General features: G+C 36.0%; 4 protein-coding genes across 10 annotated transcripts in view; all 4 read left to right on the top strand.

Moving 5' to 3' along the window:
* LOC111698954 (RING finger protein 121) overlaps positions 1-3,572 on the top strand; it is a 4,314-nt gene extending 742 nt beyond the window's left edge. Inside the window, exons 3-7 of one of the 5 annotated variants that reach the window (XR_002764653.1) lie at positions 1,043-1,167; positions 1,431-1,671; positions 2,060-2,280; positions 2,381-2,781; positions 3,270-3,572. Coding sequence is in view for 1 of the 5 variants with exons in the window: in XM_023469454.1 (XP_023325222.1) it covers positions 1,043-1,167; positions 1,431-1,671; positions 2,060-2,280; positions 2,381-2,518 (725 nt within the window). In the remaining 4 variants the exon portion in view is untranslated. Of the gene's footprint in view, positions 1-1,042; positions 1,168-1,430; positions 1,672-2,059; positions 2,281-2,380; positions 2,970-3,247 lie in introns of those variants that run through there. The other 4 variants (XR_002764651.1, XR_002764652.1, XR_002764649.1 and 1 more) reach the window with 4 other exon arrangements.
* Positions 3,573-4,173: 601 nt separating this feature from the next.
* LOC111698928 (T-cell immunomodulatory protein) lies at positions 4,174-8,699 on the top strand. The gene is made up of 5 exons (XM_023469408.1): positions 4,174-4,265; positions 4,899-5,120; positions 5,611-6,529; positions 7,048-7,196; positions 7,341-8,699. Exons 1-5 carry the CDS (start codon positions 4,182-4,184, stop codon positions 7,851-7,853), a joined length of 1,887 nt encoding a protein of 628 aa, XP_023325176.1. The 5' UTR covers positions 4,174-4,181; the 3' UTR covers positions 7,854-8,699.
* A 12-nt stretch (positions 8,700-8,711) lies between these two features.
* Positions 8,712-15,228, top strand: LOC111698906 (uncharacterized). Of its 3 annotated transcripts, XM_023469397.1 has the most exons (9): positions 8,712-8,783; positions 9,114-9,426; positions 9,913-10,138; positions 10,319-10,386; positions 10,653-10,784; positions 11,279-12,121; positions 12,158-13,356; positions 13,512-13,622; positions 13,893-15,228. In XM_023469397.1, the coding sequence occupies exons 1-9, from the start codon at positions 8,754-8,756 to the stop codon at positions 15,069-15,071; spliced, it is 4,101 nt and encodes a 1,366-aa protein (XP_023325165.1). In that variant the 5' UTR covers positions 8,712-8,753; the 3' UTR covers positions 15,072-15,228. The 3 variants fall into 3 exon arrangements, with proteins under 3 accessions (XP_023325165.1, XP_023325157.1, XP_023325148.1); XM_023469389.1 differs by having other exon boundaries at positions 11,279-13,356; positions 13,518-13,622; XM_023469380.1 differs by having other exon boundaries at positions 11,279-13,356.
* On the top strand, positions 15,219-18,208 carry LOC111698948 (high mobility group protein 20A). Its single transcript, XM_023469440.1, has 5 exons — positions 15,219-15,501; positions 16,034-16,089; positions 16,621-16,817; positions 17,508-17,724; positions 17,905-18,208. The coding sequence occupies exons 1-5, from the start codon at positions 15,233-15,235 to the stop codon at positions 18,054-18,056; spliced, it is 891 nt and encodes a 296-aa protein (XP_023325208.1). The 5' UTR covers positions 15,219-15,232; the 3' UTR covers positions 18,057-18,208.

Below are 18,208 nucleotides of genomic sequence, written 5' to 3'. Positions count from 1 at the left end.
CGCTCGGCCCAGAAATTGTCTTAAACTAACCCTCAATTATAAAAAAGTAAATGTACAAAATTGATAGGAGGGGGGGGTCCAATAATCGTTCTCTAGGAATATACCAATATTTCTGCCATTTCGGGCACCCCTATATGGAGACTCCGTTATATTTTAGTTACGTCGATTACGATTAATTCTATTTAGAAACATTCCACTGGTGTATTCTTAATCGTTATCAAATATTCTATTCCCACTGCTTCGAGCTAATTTTAATAAGTCAAAGAAGTCTTATAAGTCTCGATCTGTCTTTAATCCAATAAGACTTATATCAAAGATCTTCTCTTAAACTATATTTTCATATCCAGGTAATTTTTACTTCTCAAGATATTCCAAGATTCATGACGATAGTCTTGAGATATATCTTCTAATTCTATTCTTAATTATGGCGTTAAGTCATTTAAGATTTCGCAGTAACTTTTATGTTTCTTTTTGTATAAAATTAATCGGTCAATATTCAATGAAAGAAATTAAATTGCCAAGATGATTATTGTACAATTCAATAATAGTTCCAGAACACAATTTTTTTTTTTTTTAACTGTATTTTTGTATTTTTCAATTGCTACAGTATCTATATGTCTAAAAGTCTTCAGCTTATATTTGTAAGAACAAGGCTATTTTTGGTTTTAATCTCGTAAATCTTTATATAGAGACTAAATTGCAATAAGCAAATTGAAACATAAATTCTAACATTCGTGCATTTCCATATATATTTTTGAATGTTTAAAACATTTATTCATAATACCGTAACTGTCTATTTCTCGTCAATAAAAGTTTGAAGAAGAAGAATACTCGTCTTATATATAACTAGCTGAAGGGCCCGGCATTGCCCGTGAAAAAAATGTTCTTTACAAATTTTGATTTTTTAAAGCCTATAACACCCCCCGGCCACCCCTGAGTGTCCACAACAAATTTCAGCCCAATCAGTCCAGCCATTTGGCCGGCTATATGCAACATATATATATACCAATGTCTTGTTTTATTATATATAATATATATTTAGGAATGTGGGTAATCCCTGTAGGGCTGTGTTTAAGAAACCAATGGTACAGGTTTCCTCTGATCTGGTTCATTTTCTCCGTTGTTACTTCCTTCATCACTAAGAAGTCTCTAGAAAAACCTATCGAGGTAGAACACATTTTCGTCGATTTAGACGGTTTACATAATTATAACCCTATATTTACTTTTGTGTTTTATTTCAGATCCTTGAAATAAAGAAAGAAAAAAAATCTTTATTTAAAAAATCAGTCCAGAATGTCCGTTTATCAAACTTCAATTTGACTTCTTCTATTTTAACATGTAAATAATGAAAACAATTACAGAAAAAGTAAATCAAACATAAGAGTTTTTGAAGTGTACATTGTAGAATATTTTAATCATGTTTTATCTAGGGAACAACCCCTCGCCTTGTTTACAAATGGTTCCTGTTGATCTACAAGATCAGCTACTGTACCGGTATATTCGGATACTTTACCATGATGGCAACCTTCTTGGGGTTCAACTTCATATTCGGAGCTAAACCTTCGACCTGGATGGATGCAGGACTCATGTGCATGTTCTACGCTCTCTACTACGGAGTAATGGCGCGGGACTTTGCCGAGATATGCTCGGAGAAGATGGCAGCAAACATAGGTAACACTAGTCCTATGTGTTCTTTTAGTTTAAATACTGATCCGCCACAAATATGAATGAAAACCCAACTTTTTTCCTTCCTATTTTGATTTAACTATATGTGACTGAGACGTGGGATTAAATAATGAAAATTATTATTATTATTATTTAATGGTTCGAAAACAATCATATGAATAAAATCAATACAGCTAATCTACAGCAAATGAGATTAAGTAATAATGAAGTAAGTTTGTAAGAAAAGTAAAATAAACATATTTGCCTCTTTGTCTTGTATAGAAAATAATCCGGGTTCGGATACGTAAATATATGATGGATAAAAGGGGAATAATAAGTTTCACCTCCCTGTAAATATTTTTAAACTCTTTTAAATTTTTCATTCCTGTTTTAGGATACTACAAGGTTGAAGGTATTCCTGAGCGAACCCTGGAGTCTGATACTTGTGCAGTGTGCGGGAACAAGCTCCTGGTCCCTGTAGGAGAGGAGGGGGTTATTGAGAACACGTTCCGTCTCTCCTGTAGCCATGAGTTCCATGAGTTCTGTATCAGGGGTTGGTGTATAGTAGGGAAGAAGGAAACCTGTCCTTGGTGTCACGAGAAGGTGGATTTAAAGGTAACATCAGAGTTATTTACATTTTACAACTTTTACACAGTTTAAGAAAACAATATTTATAAATACTTCCTTTGCATAACATTACCTTTTGTGTGTTTAGAGAATGTTTCCAACTCCATGGGAGAAACCTCACATGATGTATGGTCAGCTTCTGGACTGGGTTCGTTGGTTGGTTTGTTGGCAGCCGGTTATCCTACTCCTGGTTCAGGGGATAAACTGGGCTCTTGGTCTAGAGTAGTCCTATCCTACTCCTGGTTCAGGGGATAAACTGAACCCTAGGTCTAGAGTAGTCCTATCCTACTTCTGGTTCAGGGGATAAACTGAACCCTAGGTCTAGAGTAGTCCTATCCTACTCCTGGTTCAGGGGATAAACTTGACTCTAGGTCTAGAGTAGTCCTATCCAGGAGGATTGGGATTGTTATGATTGCATTGTTTTCATAGTTCTTGTTTTTGTAGAGATACAAATTTTTCAATACTTCCTGAGCTGAAAACTTTAGAATGGTGGATATCGAGATCAATGCTTAATCTCCTGGATTTACTAAACTAGAGAGTAGGTTAATGCATAATACGCTCTTTAACTTTTGAAAACCCGCTTTTTAATTTTAGCGCAATTCTGGTGTTGATGGTGTCATTTAAATTAAACTAATGATCGGTTGAACGAACGTAAGTTTTGTCTTAAATGTTTATTAAAATTAACGTTCAAAATTATTAAAGTTCACAATAATAAATTATTTAAGCATGATTAAATTTATATTTGTTCAAATGCTCTAAAAGCCGGCTTGTGAACAGCTAACTTTAGTTCAATCGGATATGAGTCCAATCGATATAGCATCGTATCTGTAATTGTTATCAAACGTAAATTGCATACAGTAGGCGTAATCAAAAGAAGAATTAAGAAGAAAATCAGAAGTGTATACATTGGATACTCAGATTAAGCGATCGGGATTAAGGATATCTCATTCTAAAGTTTTCCGCTTTGGATAAAACAGGTTTACCGCCACTTTTCAGTAGAATTTAACTAATTGTTATTTGTAATTTTAGCTTTATACGTTTGCAATCTCATCAAATTTAAGTGCGGTATTCTGTATTATAAAATCATAAACATAAAATCTTAACTGCCACTGGGTTTTAAAGTTTTTCAAAGAAAATACTAATTTCTTAATGGTTTCATATAGTTTTTAATTGTTAAATCTAACCCTTGCTTCATGTCTTCATAAAAATGTAATTAATTTTGTTGTCTCAAATGTTTGAATGATAAGAATGTACCCCTAAGGAGTATCCTTCGATGAATTGCAAAAAAATTATTTGTAGTTTTTTTTTAACTGGCATGTTAGAAAACAATTATGTACACGTTCATGTGTACTTTAAAGACATTTATGTACACGTATATGTGTACTTTGAAGACAAGATGTATTCATTATTCCCCAAAACCCTTTCCCCTCTTCTATATCCCCTTTTATTAATAGTAATCTTGTAAAATTATCGTATATATATATATAGTATATATATGCTCTTGTTAAATGTTAATTTTTATGTAAAACAATTCTAGTTTGAATTAACTGGAAAGAATTGAATCAAGCAGGGTTTGGGGGTTTTAACAAGTATTGTTCTGATGAATTAATTTTAAGAATTGTAATATTTTATAGATGATTTTTTTTTATTTATCCCTGCAATGTTTGCTAAGAATTGTTTAATGTAATACTAGTTGACAGTAGTCAATATTCTTAATGCCACTTAATGTATTTATTTTTTAAAATGTTTTTAATTTATATATTCTCAGTTTTCTTAAAAACATCATAAGAGCTTATTTTTTTTGAAACAATTTTGTAAATAATTAATGTTTTTTTAAAAATATTTTTGTCTGTGATAAATTATGAATTTTAAACCCTTTTACAGAGAGAATGATGTATGTACTGTACTCACTGCTGCTACTGTTTGGTGCTGTTGGGATGTACGGTTATGAATTATCAGATATCACGGGAAAGGTAATTAATAAAGTTGACACAAAAATTAAAAAAAAGATAAATTGATGTATTATTTAATGAATTTGTTGACTACTCGAGAACACTTTCATTTCCAATCAAACTTGGTTGCAATCAAATTAATTGCTGTCAGCGATTGCAGTATCAAGCCAATTGCAATCAAATCAATTGCAGTCTGATTCCGAAATTTTCCTAATATGAACGAATATGCGTTACATTAATTTTGCAATGCAGTCAAAAAAAATTATTTTCTTTTGGATCCGAAACTATTTCTTGCATGACGGAAGAGTATCTAAAGAGATTCAGAGAGCTACATTAAATTAGACCGCGCCAATTGGTCTAAACTATAAATTACAATTTGGGCGACAAATCAGAAAATTTAAGAAGAATGAATCACTTTGAAAAATTTAATAAGGCTAATACAACTTTTTTTCAGAAAATACTAGATTTTTCGAGTATTATGTGCGTATTTTGGTGTTAACGATTGGAGATAATCTAATATGATATGGAGTAATTGACAAAATGACAACTTTTGGTGTGAGAGCATTGTGGATCCATTTACGTAAACTAACCAATGCAAAATTAGATTAGGCTTTGTTTATTAGACTTCAAACAAGTCTTGAATTCCATGTTTAGGTATTTGGTAACAACAGTGGTGTCATTCCAGCATCATTTGGAGATTTCAACGGTGATAAGTTGACCGACATGATTGTTCTCAAGAGTAATCCCAACGACGACATTCTAAGCCTGCGCCTGCTATTGGCAAATGAGCAGAAGGTTGTTACCTCGGCTAGCAGTTCTAATCCTCTGTTCCATTGGGGAACTAGAGATGAAAACCTACAATGCAACTTTCTCAAGGTAGGTTTTTGTATTTGAAATTAAAAAAAAATTGAAAAAATCATCAAATTCAAATTAAAGAAAAGATCGTGGTAGATCCCCAACGTTGAGTCCCGAGACCGCCATTGGAAGTAATGGGTTCATATTAACGATACAATGTATTAATCAAACAGAATATTGCTCATTAGCTTGGAAAACCCAGTTTGCATCAGAATCTAAACTTTCTCAGTGTAAACTTACCTTGGTCCGAAAAACCAGAGGCCGAATTTAAAGAATTTGAGTAGCGGCTTATATCCGCCAAAACCCGCTTTAAATTGAGCGCTGGCTTAAATCTTGAAACATTTGATACAATTTTAGTGAAACCAACCATAATTAAGCCGCGGCTCAAATTCTGTAAATTCGGCCTCTGGATAAACTAACTATGGGTATTAAGCCAACCCTGAGTACTAATCCGGGACGAAAAAACCTTACTTCAAGTTTTTTAGGGATCCTTAACCAGTGCATTTTTTAGGGATCCCTAACTAGTGCAGTTCCCGGGGATTTCGACGGTGACGGAGGAATGGATATTTTTATAACCTCCAAGATCGGAGGGAAGCTGGAGGGATCCATTCTTTGGGGATATCATACAGATACTATTCATCAGCTCCTCTGTCAGGAAGACCAGGATCCTGCCTGGGTTCATACAATCCCTCTGCTTCAGGAACCTCTAGTCTTTGATTACAACTTTGATTACATCTCCGACCTACTCCTCGTCACAGAGGATGGGAACAGAACTGTTTACATATTCTCCGAGAACAGGACGGATACTTATTCGGTTTTGACTTTGAAATCTCCAAGAAACGATCAACTCAAGGCCACACACTCAAACGCTCACCTTGATATGAACGAGGATGGATTTGCAGATCTTCTTCTTACAACCTTGTCCGGGCTAGAGATGTACCGAAGAGTTGGAATAGGGTTGGAAGAGAACTTTGAATATCAGGGTCATGTTCCCTGGCCCAACGAGGTTACATCTGGATCCTGTACCGTGGATGAATGTGTCGGCCAGGCCGTGATTGCTGACTTTGATCTCAGCGGAACCTTGGATCTTATCATTCCCATCTGTTTCGATACGTTCTGTAAGAGCTCCAACATGTTTCTGATCCCGCTTTCGGAGCTGTGGACAGCCACAGGTTGGATCTGGTTCCCCATGTCTATGGATTTAGGTTCTCTGCACTTCTTTCCTCCCGGATCTAAATCCAACCTGCTCCAACTGATGGCTCCACGGGTTGGAGATGTTGATCTAGACGGGTTTCCTGATCTCCTGATGCCTCTACAGAACACAAGCTCTCAACCAGAGACTCATCTGCTGATGAATGTACCATGCGGAGCATTCTCGACGTGTCAACCCTTCTGGAGAGAGTTCCAACTTAGACCAGCGTTTACTGAAGGTGTAGTATTTTTCAGTTAGCCCCCCCCCCATAAAACATTTTCCATCCATGTCTCTTTAACTAAAGTCTCTTTCAAACATCTATTTTATCAAAATCAAACAGATTAAATAAAAAAAATGACACTAATCACAAATTTATTTAGGACTAGTGGTCTATAAACATGAATCGGAAAAGATTTTTTGTCTGAAATTAAGTTAAAAAAAATAGACGATTTTACATATATTGAATCAATTTCTTTAATTACCAATTATATTTTCCTGCTAAAGAACTTCTTACAGAGATGGTAAGTGCGAAGTGGTTGAAAGGTAAAGGTAGTTCAGCTACTTCAAGTCGAGCAATTACATTGGTTAAAGAACACCTTACAAGAATCCATCCAATCCATATCTTAAAAAATTAATGAAGCGTTGAGTTTTTTTTTTTATATTGGTGCACTTTTGAGATTGAACCAGTTCTCAGATCGAGCTGACTCGGGTCAAATTAAACCGTATTCATAAATTGTAAACTCTGAAATTATCCAGGAACTGGAAACACCGTGATGTCAACTTTCTTTGATCTGTTTGAGGATGGCCGGCCTGATGTACTCGCTGTATCGGGGAACCATGAGAACGGGTTTAAACTTGCTGCTTACACTAACACGTCACAGGATAGCGATGCTTACTTTGTCAAGGTAAACTAATGAACAATGATAAAAAGGACATTCAACCATCTTCATCAAATTATCTCATCGTTTTTACAATCAGATTTGAAATTAACTCTCCCAATTTTTTAAAAATTGTATCTGTAGCCATCCTTAATTGTTTGCTGTATGTAGGTTGTAGTTCTGTCCGGAGCATGCCTGCACAATTGCCGCAATAAATCCTCGAAATATGTTCCCTACGGTACCAACAGTGGAGGTCAGATTGTGTCCTACCGATCCCAACGAGTAGGTCCTGAAACCTTTGATTACTTCCAGTCCGTCGCTGCCCAGCTCCCACAGTCAGCCTACTTCTCCCTTCAAACCCCGTACACTATATTCGGGTTGGGTTTAGCTCCGAACTTTGTAGATTATCTCTGGGTTAATATATCAGCTATGACGCACTCCTGGCCCCAGATTATCCCCAACTCTCAGCTCTACATCATCCCGTACCCGCGGAATAAGCCGGAGCAGTGGCAGGCCAAGATATCTATATTCCCGAGTAAAAGTATTGTCATCACTGGACTATCTATGATCGGAACCTGTGCTTTCACCGCTCTTCTCATTCTCATCCTTCATATCAGAGAGAGGAGGCAGGATCATCATGCGAAACTACAGGAGAGCAACAGATTTCATTTTGACGCCATGTAGATGTGATAAGATGAGATAATACCAGGAACTATCATAAGTCTCAGATTCCGTATTCGTTTTTGTATCAGATATGGTGGGACCCGTAGAACCGGAGTAGAAAGACGATATTCAAGCAATTTTTTAGTGCATTTGAAGTCGTTATGAAGCAAAAAGGTTTATTTGTAGCTTGAAATTGTTAAGTTAAATTGGTCTTTGTTAAGTGCAAAATACCCGTGTTTCATGTTCATTGAGCTATTTAAAATCATAACGTAGTCTAACTGTCTTCTTTTTCGTGGATTTTATATGTCCGACTGTAATTAAATCTTAAACTGTTGAATAGAAAAATATTTATTAAAGATAATTTTGCTCGAAAACTGTGATTTATAAACTGTAGTTAATATTTTTAGAAAGTCATTCTTATTAAAATAATATTTGCATATTTATTCGATTTTTTTATAAATCGTGCTGAGTATTGATTTGAAGCAATGTTGGGTTGGAATACATTCTGTTCTTAAGTTTTAAATAATATCGCCAAAGATTTTTCCGGTGATAACCGTTGCATGAAAATTTTCATCATTTTAGAAATTTTTTAATTTATTGTAAGAAAACTGGTTGATGATTGATACCATCCACATGATTAATTGCTTCATGGTCAACTTTTTTTATACATGTTCGTTTGTTGTCAGACACTGTTATGTTTTAAATTTATTTTCATTTATTAAACCATTCTATTGTTTCGTTAAACTTCGTTTCCTAGGTTGTTATTTAAACGATCCTCAGAACCTAGACGAAATGCCATTTTTCATGATTTAATAATCCAAGTGGCATTTTTAAAACTGTGATTTTATTATATGTTCTTTTAACTCTATATTTGTATTTGTTTTAGAAAAAAATGCGCTCCAGCCTTGATTGATAATCCTGATGGACAGAGAGAGGAACGAGATGAACGAGGTTCACATATTTCATATTTTTACGATTTTGTCCATTGAACTTAAATTTTTCTGCATCTACAATATAGAAAAAAGTCCTTTTTATTATTTCTTTTAAAAATGTCCCGCAGAATCTATATTTTTTTTACTACTTTTTTTGAAATGTCTCCTAAATAATCTAGACATATATCAGTTAATATAATTATAAGTTGCGCAAAACGCTTAACAGCATTTCTTTATCAAAAGAAAGAACAAAGGTGACAAACATTCCACTGTTAATTTGTTACTTCCGTACAGTGCACACAATTATAATATAGGAATTAAACCATTATTTTATAAATATATTTTATAGAGTGCAAGGATGGGGGTGGATGATAGATATACTATGGAAACGGAGGACAGATGTACTGCGGAGACGGAGGACAGATGTACTCCGGAGACAGAGGACAGATGTACTGCGGAGACGGAGGACAGATGTACTGCGGAGACGGAGGACAGATGTACTACGGAGACAGAGGACAGATGTACTACAGAGACGGAGGACAGATGTACTGCGAAGACGGAGGACAGATGTACTCCGGAGACAACGGAGATCTGTAGATTCTACCGCTCCGGTAGATGTAGATACGGAGATAACTGCAGGGATACACATTTAACGACTCCAGGTTACAGAAGTTTGTAGATTCATAAAATTAAGTTTTCCCAGGTGTCAGTAGAGGGGTGTATAATTATAAATAGAACTTTTGTGGATTGAGCTTCAAAAAGAGTTCAAGAAGGTGATAGTTTTGAGCTCCAAAATTATTTGTTGAAAATAGATATGATCTTTAGTCTTTCTCGATCTTGGTAAACAAAGAAAATAGTAAAATTTTTAAAAGTTATTTGAAATATTTGAAATATGTGAAGAGAACCACAATATTTGAAATATGTGAAGAGAAATATATAAACAGTATTTGAAATATGTGAAGAGAACCACAATGTTTGAAATATGTGAAGAGAACCACAACAAGAAGGAAAATGAACCTGAAAGAAACCTTAACAAAGAAGTTTGTCCTTATTCAAAATGGGGATGTTCTTGTCGGGTCGGGGGGTAACCTTTCAGATATATCTATTATAATTATTATTAATATTTGATTATTATTCTATTATTTTAGAACTGCCGAGCAAAGTCTGTTCTTTCTTCTCCAACGGTGATTGTTTCAAGGGTTCCAACTGTAGATATATTCATAACACCGGAGCTAGGTTCAGACTCAACACAAATTATTCCACTGTAAACCTGGAGGCGGAGAACGGCGGAGAGGAAGTAGCTACGGACAATCAAGGTTTGGCGGAGATGAAACCGGCGGATAATTTTGTAATCTGGGCGGAGAATAATTTTAGGTAAAAGCGGTTAACAGATTTAAGAGGGCGCAGGTTTTAAAATCTATTTTTTATGTATTCATTTAGAAATTAATATGTTCCAAAACCTATTTGTAAATTGTGGTTAGGTTTTTAAATAAAATACTAATCCTTTTTTGTGATGCTGTAATTAAAATTTCGATTGAATCGTTTATATTTTAGTAAATGGCGTGTTTCATCTTCTAACGACAACCTCTCAGATAAATTCCGGTTCAGTATTCCTTCTCCAGGTACATAGTTTAACTGGTGGATAGATAGGATAATCTGGATGTAAAGATAAAGTCTGAAGACTTTTCGAGTCTGCAAACTAGCGTCTGTAATTGTAAATATGTAATACTACTGGCTTGGGAACCCAGCTTTGCTTGGTTTCTAGATAAAAGACATTCCACTGTTCAAACCTAGTAAAGAACATTCTCGTGGATCTAACGAGTTCCTCAACAAAAAGATTTAATTTGTAACCTAGTTTGAAATATACATTATTTTTAATATTTGGTAGACGATGAATTGTTCTACAGCTCTGATTCTGATATTGAGCAGAGTAGGAAGTGTGGAGGAGAATATGAAAATATTCCATCTTGTTCATTAGTTCTCACCTCATGTAAACTCTGCTCTTCTTCATTCCTCTCAGGTAAACCTTTATAGTTAATAAAGGAATTGTATTTAAAGGAACTGGGACAAGATTTAATGAATAGCAAGACCTAGTTAAATCACTTTTTCTTAACTTCACCTGAATTTCTTAGACTTAGTTGAATCACTTCTCTTCAACAGAGGTTCTCACTATTCATTAAATCTGATCTCTGTAAACGTCATTTCATGTGATAATGATGATAAGCACACCTAAGTCTAATTAAGTGTTAAATTCTGACAATTTCCCTCCTCAATGTCTTGCTTTGCGATATAATTACGCATGTAACTTTAAAGAAGCTCAATTGAAAACTATATTTTCAGCTAGAAAAACACAAATCGCTTATTCCATCCTTTGATCAGACAAAGGTTTAAAAAGTACCTTTGTAAATTGGAAGAGTTTTTCCCTGGATTTGACTTCCAACCAAACTCGTGTAATTTTTTTAAGAGGAAAATCGTAAAAATTTTTTTTAATAAACTTAAAATCTTGTTGTTCAGTTGAGGAGAACCCTGTGGTTTGTTCAGAGTGCAGAGAAACCGAGGCTTCTAATCTCCCTGTTCCAGAGGAAACCAGGGAACACAGGGAGGACAAGAACAACAAGAACAGCAAGAACAAGAACAGCAAGAACAGCAAGAACAGAAAGAACAACAAGGAGAACAAAGAGGACATGGAGAACAAAGGAGGCTTGACGGATATACGGGAACAGGAGAAGCGGGATAACGAAGAGAAAAATGCCACAGTGGAAAAGAAACTTACTGAGCAAATGAAAGTCGAAAAAGACAAGAAAGTTCGAGAGGAGGGGAAAGTCAAAGCGGAAAAGGAAAGCAAGTTGGAAAAGGAAAGCAAGGAGGAAAAGGAAAGCAAGAAGGAAAAGGAAAGCAAGGAGGAAAAGGAAAGCAAGGATGCAAAGGAAAGCAAGGAGGCAAAGGAAAGCAAGGAGACAAAGGAAAGCAAGGAGGCAAAGGAAAGCAAGAAGGAAAAGAAAGTCAAGGAAGGAAAGAAAGGTAAAGAGAAAAAGAAAATTAAAGGAAAAAATAAAGTCAAGGATGGAAATGCTATGAAGACTAACTTCGTGGAACAGATAAAAAGTCTGGACGAGGAAAAAAAGAAGAACATGGAGAATGCTGGGGAGAAGGAGCTAAAAGTACTTGTTAAACAACTGGGAGCAAAAAATAGTTCAGATCTAGTTGAGTCGGAGAAAGTCCTGCTCAACGCTAACGATGATACTAAAGATACCAAGGGTTTTGGAAATACGAAGATTTATAGAGATCATGAGAATGCTGTATATCTCAATTGGTCTGAATATATCCAGACATCCGTTAATACCAAGAGTTCTGAAGATATCAAGAGTTCCGTTAATACCAAGAGTTCTGAAGATATCAAGAGTTCCGTTAATACCAAGAGTTTCGAAGATACCAAGATTACTGTACATCCCAATTGTTTTGAAGATATCAATAGTTCTGAAGATATCAAGAGTTCTGAAGATATCAAGAGTTCTGAAGATATCAAGAGTTCTGAAGATATCAAGAGTTCTGAAGATATCAGGAGTTCTGAAGATATCAAGAGTTCTGAAGATATCAATAGTTCTGAAGATATCAAGAGTTCTGAAGGTATCAAGAGTTCTGAAGATATCAAGAGTTCTGAAGATATCAATAGTTCTGAAGATATGAAGAGTTCTGAAGATATCAAAAGTTCGGAAGATCCCAACAGTTCTAAAAATTTCACCAGTTTCAGTGGTACCAAGAGTTCTAAAGATACGAAGAGTTCTGAAGATACCAAGAGGTCTAAAGATACCAAGAGTCCCGTTATTACGACCAGTTCATATTATACGAAGAGTTCTAATCTTTCTAAGAGTTCTGATGATACCAAAAGAACTGTAGGTTTCAAGAGTGTTCTTGAAAGCCATAGTTTTAAAAAATTTGAGATATTAGCAGTAAATGGGGTTTCTCTTGGTGAGAAATTATGTTTCCGGTCTGAGAAGATTGAACTAACTGAAAATACTAATCCACCAGTCTCCGATATATCTAAAGCAGGATCAGTGGTTGAATCTGAACTAGGTATCCAGCCTGGTTCCATGACTAGGAGAAGAAAAGGGCTGAAGAAGGTTGAAATGAATACCTCTAAACTAGACCCAACCTCCATTGTAAATAACCATAGATCTGAACAACCCTCATTCTTTCTCAATCCTAGGTTTAAGTCAAACAAGAGAAAAAAGAAACAGAAGAAAAAACTTGATCCTGAGAAGTTGGCGCCTCCAGGTTTAATAAAACAGAATAAAGATGAGTTATCTTCAAACCCCTTCTCCTTAGTGTTAAACTATCTTAAGATGTGGATAATAAAACTTGCTTTGCTCCTCGGATACAACTTAGAGTTGAAGGAGATCGGATTTATGGAGCTGGTTTGGTTCCTAGTCTCCACAGTTTTGCCCCTAGTGTATCTGCCTTCACGAATATATCATACTGTATCCTGGTCCAAGATTATATTCCTTATAAGATATGGAATTGTGAAGTCTAGAGTCCAACTTCTGTTAATATGGTTGAGATTGAAATACAGTTGGATGGAGCCGATACCACAGGTTAAATATCAGCTTTGTTAAACTAAATTACCTTTTCTTATTTATGAACTTTTTTAATAGCCGACCAAACGGCTCGACCGATTTTTTTTGTTCCGCGGGCAACGCCGGGCCCTTCAGCTAGTTGTCATTATAACATGAATCTGAATAAGTTTTAAATACAGGTCGAATGTGTGCAATGGAGTCCAAGGAACCGATTGCTTAGCTTTGAACACATGAAACTGGTTGAGAAGGGATACAAGTTTCTAGCTAAAGGAAACAATCAAAAGGGAAGGGTTCTAATGTTTTCCGTAAAAATTATCCATATGGCTGAAGCTTATAAGCTCCAAAAGTTCTGAATATTCTCTCTCGGTAAAAATATGAAATCAGAAAATATCTTTAACCTAAATTGCATAATAATCAACGTATTTTTGTATACTGCAAGTCAATTAAAAGTTGATTGGAAAAAGGGTGCGAAGACCTTTTGCCTAATTTATTTTGCTATTGTAAGTATGATATGTGAAAAATGATATGTGAAAAATGAACCCTTTTGTATGAAGGCGGACCAAGTATTCTCCGATGGTACGGTTACAGGTTACCCGGCCTTCTTCAGTGGTAGAGCACATGCATTGAGCAACTTGAAAGAGAGGATCAAGGCCTTAAAGCAGATAGTTCAAATATCAAGTCCTAATCTACGTGAGTTGGTACTAGCGGCCTACTGTTACCTAGAGTTGGAATATCTAGTTCCGGCAGCGAAGATTTATACTTTCTGCGTCCAGGACTCTGAGAGGTTGCGGAATGCGACGGTGAACAGTGAAATTGCCGCTCTGGGAAGATGGATTTCTTTGACGAAATATCAGTTTATCCAGTTGGAACAGATTCAAAATCCTTACTCCAGGTGGGACAACAGACCTTTGGAGTTTCCCTCCAGTAGATCGTCCTGCTTACAGATGTTCAATGAACTTGAACTCGACTCCATCGACACAGATCCAATCAATCCACAAAATCGGTATATTGACGCATTGTGCAATTTTGCCGCCGGGAACTACATATGCTCCGCCACGGCGGCGGTGGTTACGCGTTGTTCCTCGGCGGAGGATTTTTATCACTGCGTCGCTCTGGAATATTATGTTGAAAAATCCAAACCGTTATTGAAAGCAGCCATTGCGTCCTACATAGTTCTGAATATGGCAGAAACAGCTCTTGAAAATGGACTTTATGATGAATTTGAAGAGCTTATTAAGTCCCTTCGAGAATATTGTGAAAGTATGCGTATTCCAAATCCTTATGGAGTTTTAAAATCCCAGTTTTTGACCGCCAAGAGGTTTTACATAAACCAGAGCTATACTGAGGCCTTGAGTGTTTGTGATCAGTTTAAGGATGTGGATCATCCGCTCCGGGTTGAGTTTCAGCTTTTGGAGGGTAGAGTTTTCAAGGAGCTAGGCCGATACGAGGACGCTAGATCTGTCCTGAGCTCCGAGGACCTACTAGATAGTCCTCAGCATGGTATAGAGTCCAGAGCACTACTGGACCAGGTTCAGAAATCTTTAAATCTTCAAGTATCTACGGACCAGTACACGTGTATCAGTAAAGAGAGTTTATCAAACATGTTTGCTCCGTCAACCTGCTTGGAGAGAGAGAAGGAGAAGGTTGTGGAGAAACCTTACAACTCCCGTCACGTCCTCATGGATCTAAGAGCAGGAGCAGGCACTATAGATCCTTGTCGTTGGCGGAGATAAGGTCTCAACAACACAGAACCAAAATCCGCAAAAATTGATCATTTTACTTTAGTTAACCGACATTTTACAGCAATACCTGATATATCGACTGACGAGCTTAAATAATTAAAACCTAAAATGTTTTTAATCATATCTATATTTGAAAATAATTTCAGAATAGAATGAGTTCCAAGAAAGCTCCGATCGATCTTGAATCCAAAAATCGAGGTTGGCCCAAAGGAAAGCGACGATATCCAAAGGGTATCGGTGCTCCTAAACAACCCCTGAGTGGTTATGTTCACTTCTTAAACGAGCGAAGAGAGAGCGTACGGGCGGAGAACCCTGAGATAAGTTTCAGTGATCTGAGTAAGAAACTTGCTGCGGAGTGGAGTAGGCAGACGGAGGAGGAGAAGAACAAGTACAACGAGTTCGCCAAGAAGGACAAGGATAGGTAAATAAATATCATCAAATTTCTTAATTTGGCGGAGAAATTGAGAAATTGATTACTTGCCTTTGGTCGCTAATTTTAGATACAGGGTTACCCACAAAGGATGAGACTTCAGAGACGACTGTACGGGATTCAAACGGTCTGTTTCTATATTCAAGAGGTTCTCTGCAACCGTAAACTGGTTTCTTTGTTCGTCAAATCATTAGATAATTCATTTACGAATATTTTCAAGGCACAAGAGTGAAGTAAACCTTGGAATAATCATTTCTAATGGGTTTCAGGTCGTCTTTATAGTCTCATCATTTGTGGGTAACCCAGTTTATCAAACATTGGCAGTTTCAGTAGTAACTGGTTCTATTCAAAGTATAAGTTAATAAGGTCTACAACATCTAGTTACAAAGCTAAAAAATTGAAAGTTTGAGGATGGTTATCAGTTCCTTTATGTAAAAAGACATCAGAGTATTAAATGTTGAATTTATCTGTCTGTTTTATGGTTTCTATTGACGCTGAAGCGATGAGTTTTTTTCTTCTTAAGATATGAAAGTGAACTAGTTGAATATCAGCAAACTGATGCCTACAAACAGTATATAGGTAATTGTACAATGTACATCACAAACTTCAAACATTTCCAGTTTAATTCTAAAATTAGATAAATCTGTCACTTTTCTACATGAAAAACAATAGTCTAAATCAGGTTTAATTTTGTTGTTGTCTTAATTCTGATAAAAACATGTGTACTTCCATGGCATAAGCTGGTTTTACATTTTCTTGGACAGTTTATTTTCCCGCCGTTTTCAAATAAGTTTTTATGTACTGTACTGTACTGTACCTGTTCAAGGCTTGAAGTGGTATTTTTACTTTTCAAGTGAAATCCAAACTGGGACAAAAAAGTGGTCAGCTGTGACTATGAAAGTATAGTTCTTGGAAAAAAATATAATATTAAGAATTACCCCCCACCATCAAACAGTAAGTTTTTTCATTTTTTATGTCATAAATAATTTCTGGGGAATAAAATGGAGGGGGAGGGGGGGATTGAATGATTTTTTGAGATAATGTACAACCCTGATTTTTGATTATTAAAGTCTAATGAAACATCTAATCCTTAATTTTCATATTGTTTAGAATCCCAGAGGTCATCTGAATCCAGCGCTTCAGCTCCGTCGAAGAAGAAGAAGAAAGGTGGTGCACCGGTGAGCTCTAAACGATCTAGTTTTGATGAGAGTGAGGGCGAGGACCCTCCAATGGTTGCCGGATCCACGCCAAACTCATCAATATTTCATATTCCTATATTCACGGAGGAGTTCCTGGAGCACAACAAGGTGAAAATTTAGGAATTTCCGAAATTTTCCAGTTTTTTCCTTCAGTTTACGATCAAGATAAGTTTTATGTGTTCAGTGTTGATGATTATAAACAACTTTTTAAAATTAAAATACTCATCTACTTGACAGATTTTATTTATTAATGCTTAGAAGTTTAAACATATTTAGTTTCACATATCCTGTTTTAGTGCATACTTAGTTGAGTTATCAGTGTAAACATTATAAGTTCTTCTGGTTTTGTTTCACTATGTCGAAATATCTAGTATATCTTGTATTTTTGACTATAAAGTACACATTTATAGAAATCGCATTAGTATCAAACTTGCTAGTCTTGTAGTAATTGCGTCCATGTGCTACTTCTTCATTCATTATAATGTAAGCGTGATTAAATGCGTAATTAAAAATTTTGAAACAACAAAATTCTCAAAACTTTTTGCGAGTAACATAATCTTTGAAAAGTATAAGTCCTGTTCAAATCCATACAGGGTTATAAAAGGGTACTATAAAGTTTGACTCGGGCATTGCTTTCTTTGCATGGAGGGTCGCTTAGAATTACGCTAACAGTCCCTCTTAGAAAAGCACAGTTATGATCTTGAGTTTTGATAGCTTGTTGTGCCAATGGGTTCTCGGTTGAATGGATGTTACCGGTAAATATAAGAATAGATTTGCGTAAAACTCAAATTATAACAGGGACGTGAGAATGAACTGCGTCAGCTGCGTAAACAGACAACTGAATTTGAAGAGCAGAATGCAGTGCTGGAGAAGCATATTGAGAGCATGAAGGCCGCTATCAGCAAGCTGGAGATGGAAACCCTGCAGCAGAGGCAGAGTAACGCCAGCCTTCACCAGCACCTGGAGTCCGTAAGGCAGCTGGTTCTCCAGGGGTTCAGGGGAGTCACGGTCCCAGGTATTATTTCTTGAAATACAAGAGTGTATATTTTCTTGGACATTTTTTCTTGAAAATTTATTTCCCTGAAGTTTAATAAAAAATATGTTGATGGTTTTATTCACTGAGTTGGGGAAAATAAATGATTGGATGAATAGATAAACAGTGTCAAAAAGTATGAAAAAACTTTTTATTTTTAAGGGATGACTGAACCTCTCTCCGTGAGGAACGTGGATCAGATGGTTTCCACCCTGTTGAGCCTGGTGGAGAAGAATCCGAACCAGAACCAGGCTCTCATCAACTCTGCCAAGGATATTATTGCCAGGATTGATTACGGCAAGATATCATGTTGATCTGATCTTAGTAAAAAACAGTTAATGAATAGGAAATTTTAATCTCAGCTGATAGTACTTGTACATATTTCCAGGGATGTTTTATTGTTTAAAATCACACCCCCCCCTCCATAATTTCTTAGAAATATTTGTTTTTAGAATTTAGTTCCTTA

Source organism: Eurytemora carolleeae, unplaced genomic scaffold, assembly GCF_000591075.1.
Source record: "Eurytemora carolleeae unplaced genomic scaffold, Eaff_2.0 scaffold94, whole genome shotgun sequence".
Lineage (NCBI taxonomy): Eukaryota > Metazoa > Arthropoda > Copepoda > Calanoida > Temoridae > Eurytemora > Eurytemora carolleeae.
This window is presented reverse-complemented; position numbering and strand designations above follow the sequence as displayed.

Bases quoted from the DNA above. Each gene is read 5' to 3' on its own strand.
- LOC111698906 (XM_023469380.1), top strand. From the start codon at position 8,754: ATGGACAGAGAGAGGAACGAGATGAACGAG. The intron at 8,784-9,113 runs GTTCACATATTT...TATATTTTATAG, and splicing joins AGAGGAACGAGATGAACGAG to AGTGCAAGGATGGGGGTGGA. The intron at 10,387-10,652 runs GTACATAGTTTA...AATATTTGGTAG, and splicing joins GTTCAGTATTCCTTCTCCAG to ACGATGAATTGTTCTACAGC.
- LOC111698948 (XM_023469440.1), top strand. From the start codon at position 15,233: ATGAGTTCCAAGAAAGCTCCGATCGATCTTGAATCCAAAAATCGAGGT. The intron at 15,502-16,033 runs GTAAATAAATAT...TTTCTTCTTAAG, and splicing joins GCCAAGAAGGACAAGGATAG to ATATGAAAGTGAACTAGTTG. The intron at 16,090-16,620 runs GTAATTGTACAA...CATATTGTTTAG, and splicing joins TGCCTACAAACAGTATATAG to AATCCCAGAGGTCATCTGAA.
- LOC111698928 (XM_023469408.1), top strand. From the start codon at position 4,182: ATGATGTATGTACTGTACTCACTGCTGCTACTGTTTGGTGCTGTTGGG. The intron at 5,121-5,610 runs GTAGGTTTTTGT...TGCATTTTTTAG, and splicing joins TACAATGCAACTTTCTCAAG to GGATCCCTAACTAGTGCAGT. The intron at 7,197-7,340 runs GTAAACTAATGA...TGCTGTATGTAG, and splicing joins GCGATGCTTACTTTGTCAAG to GTTGTAGTTCTGTCCGGAGC.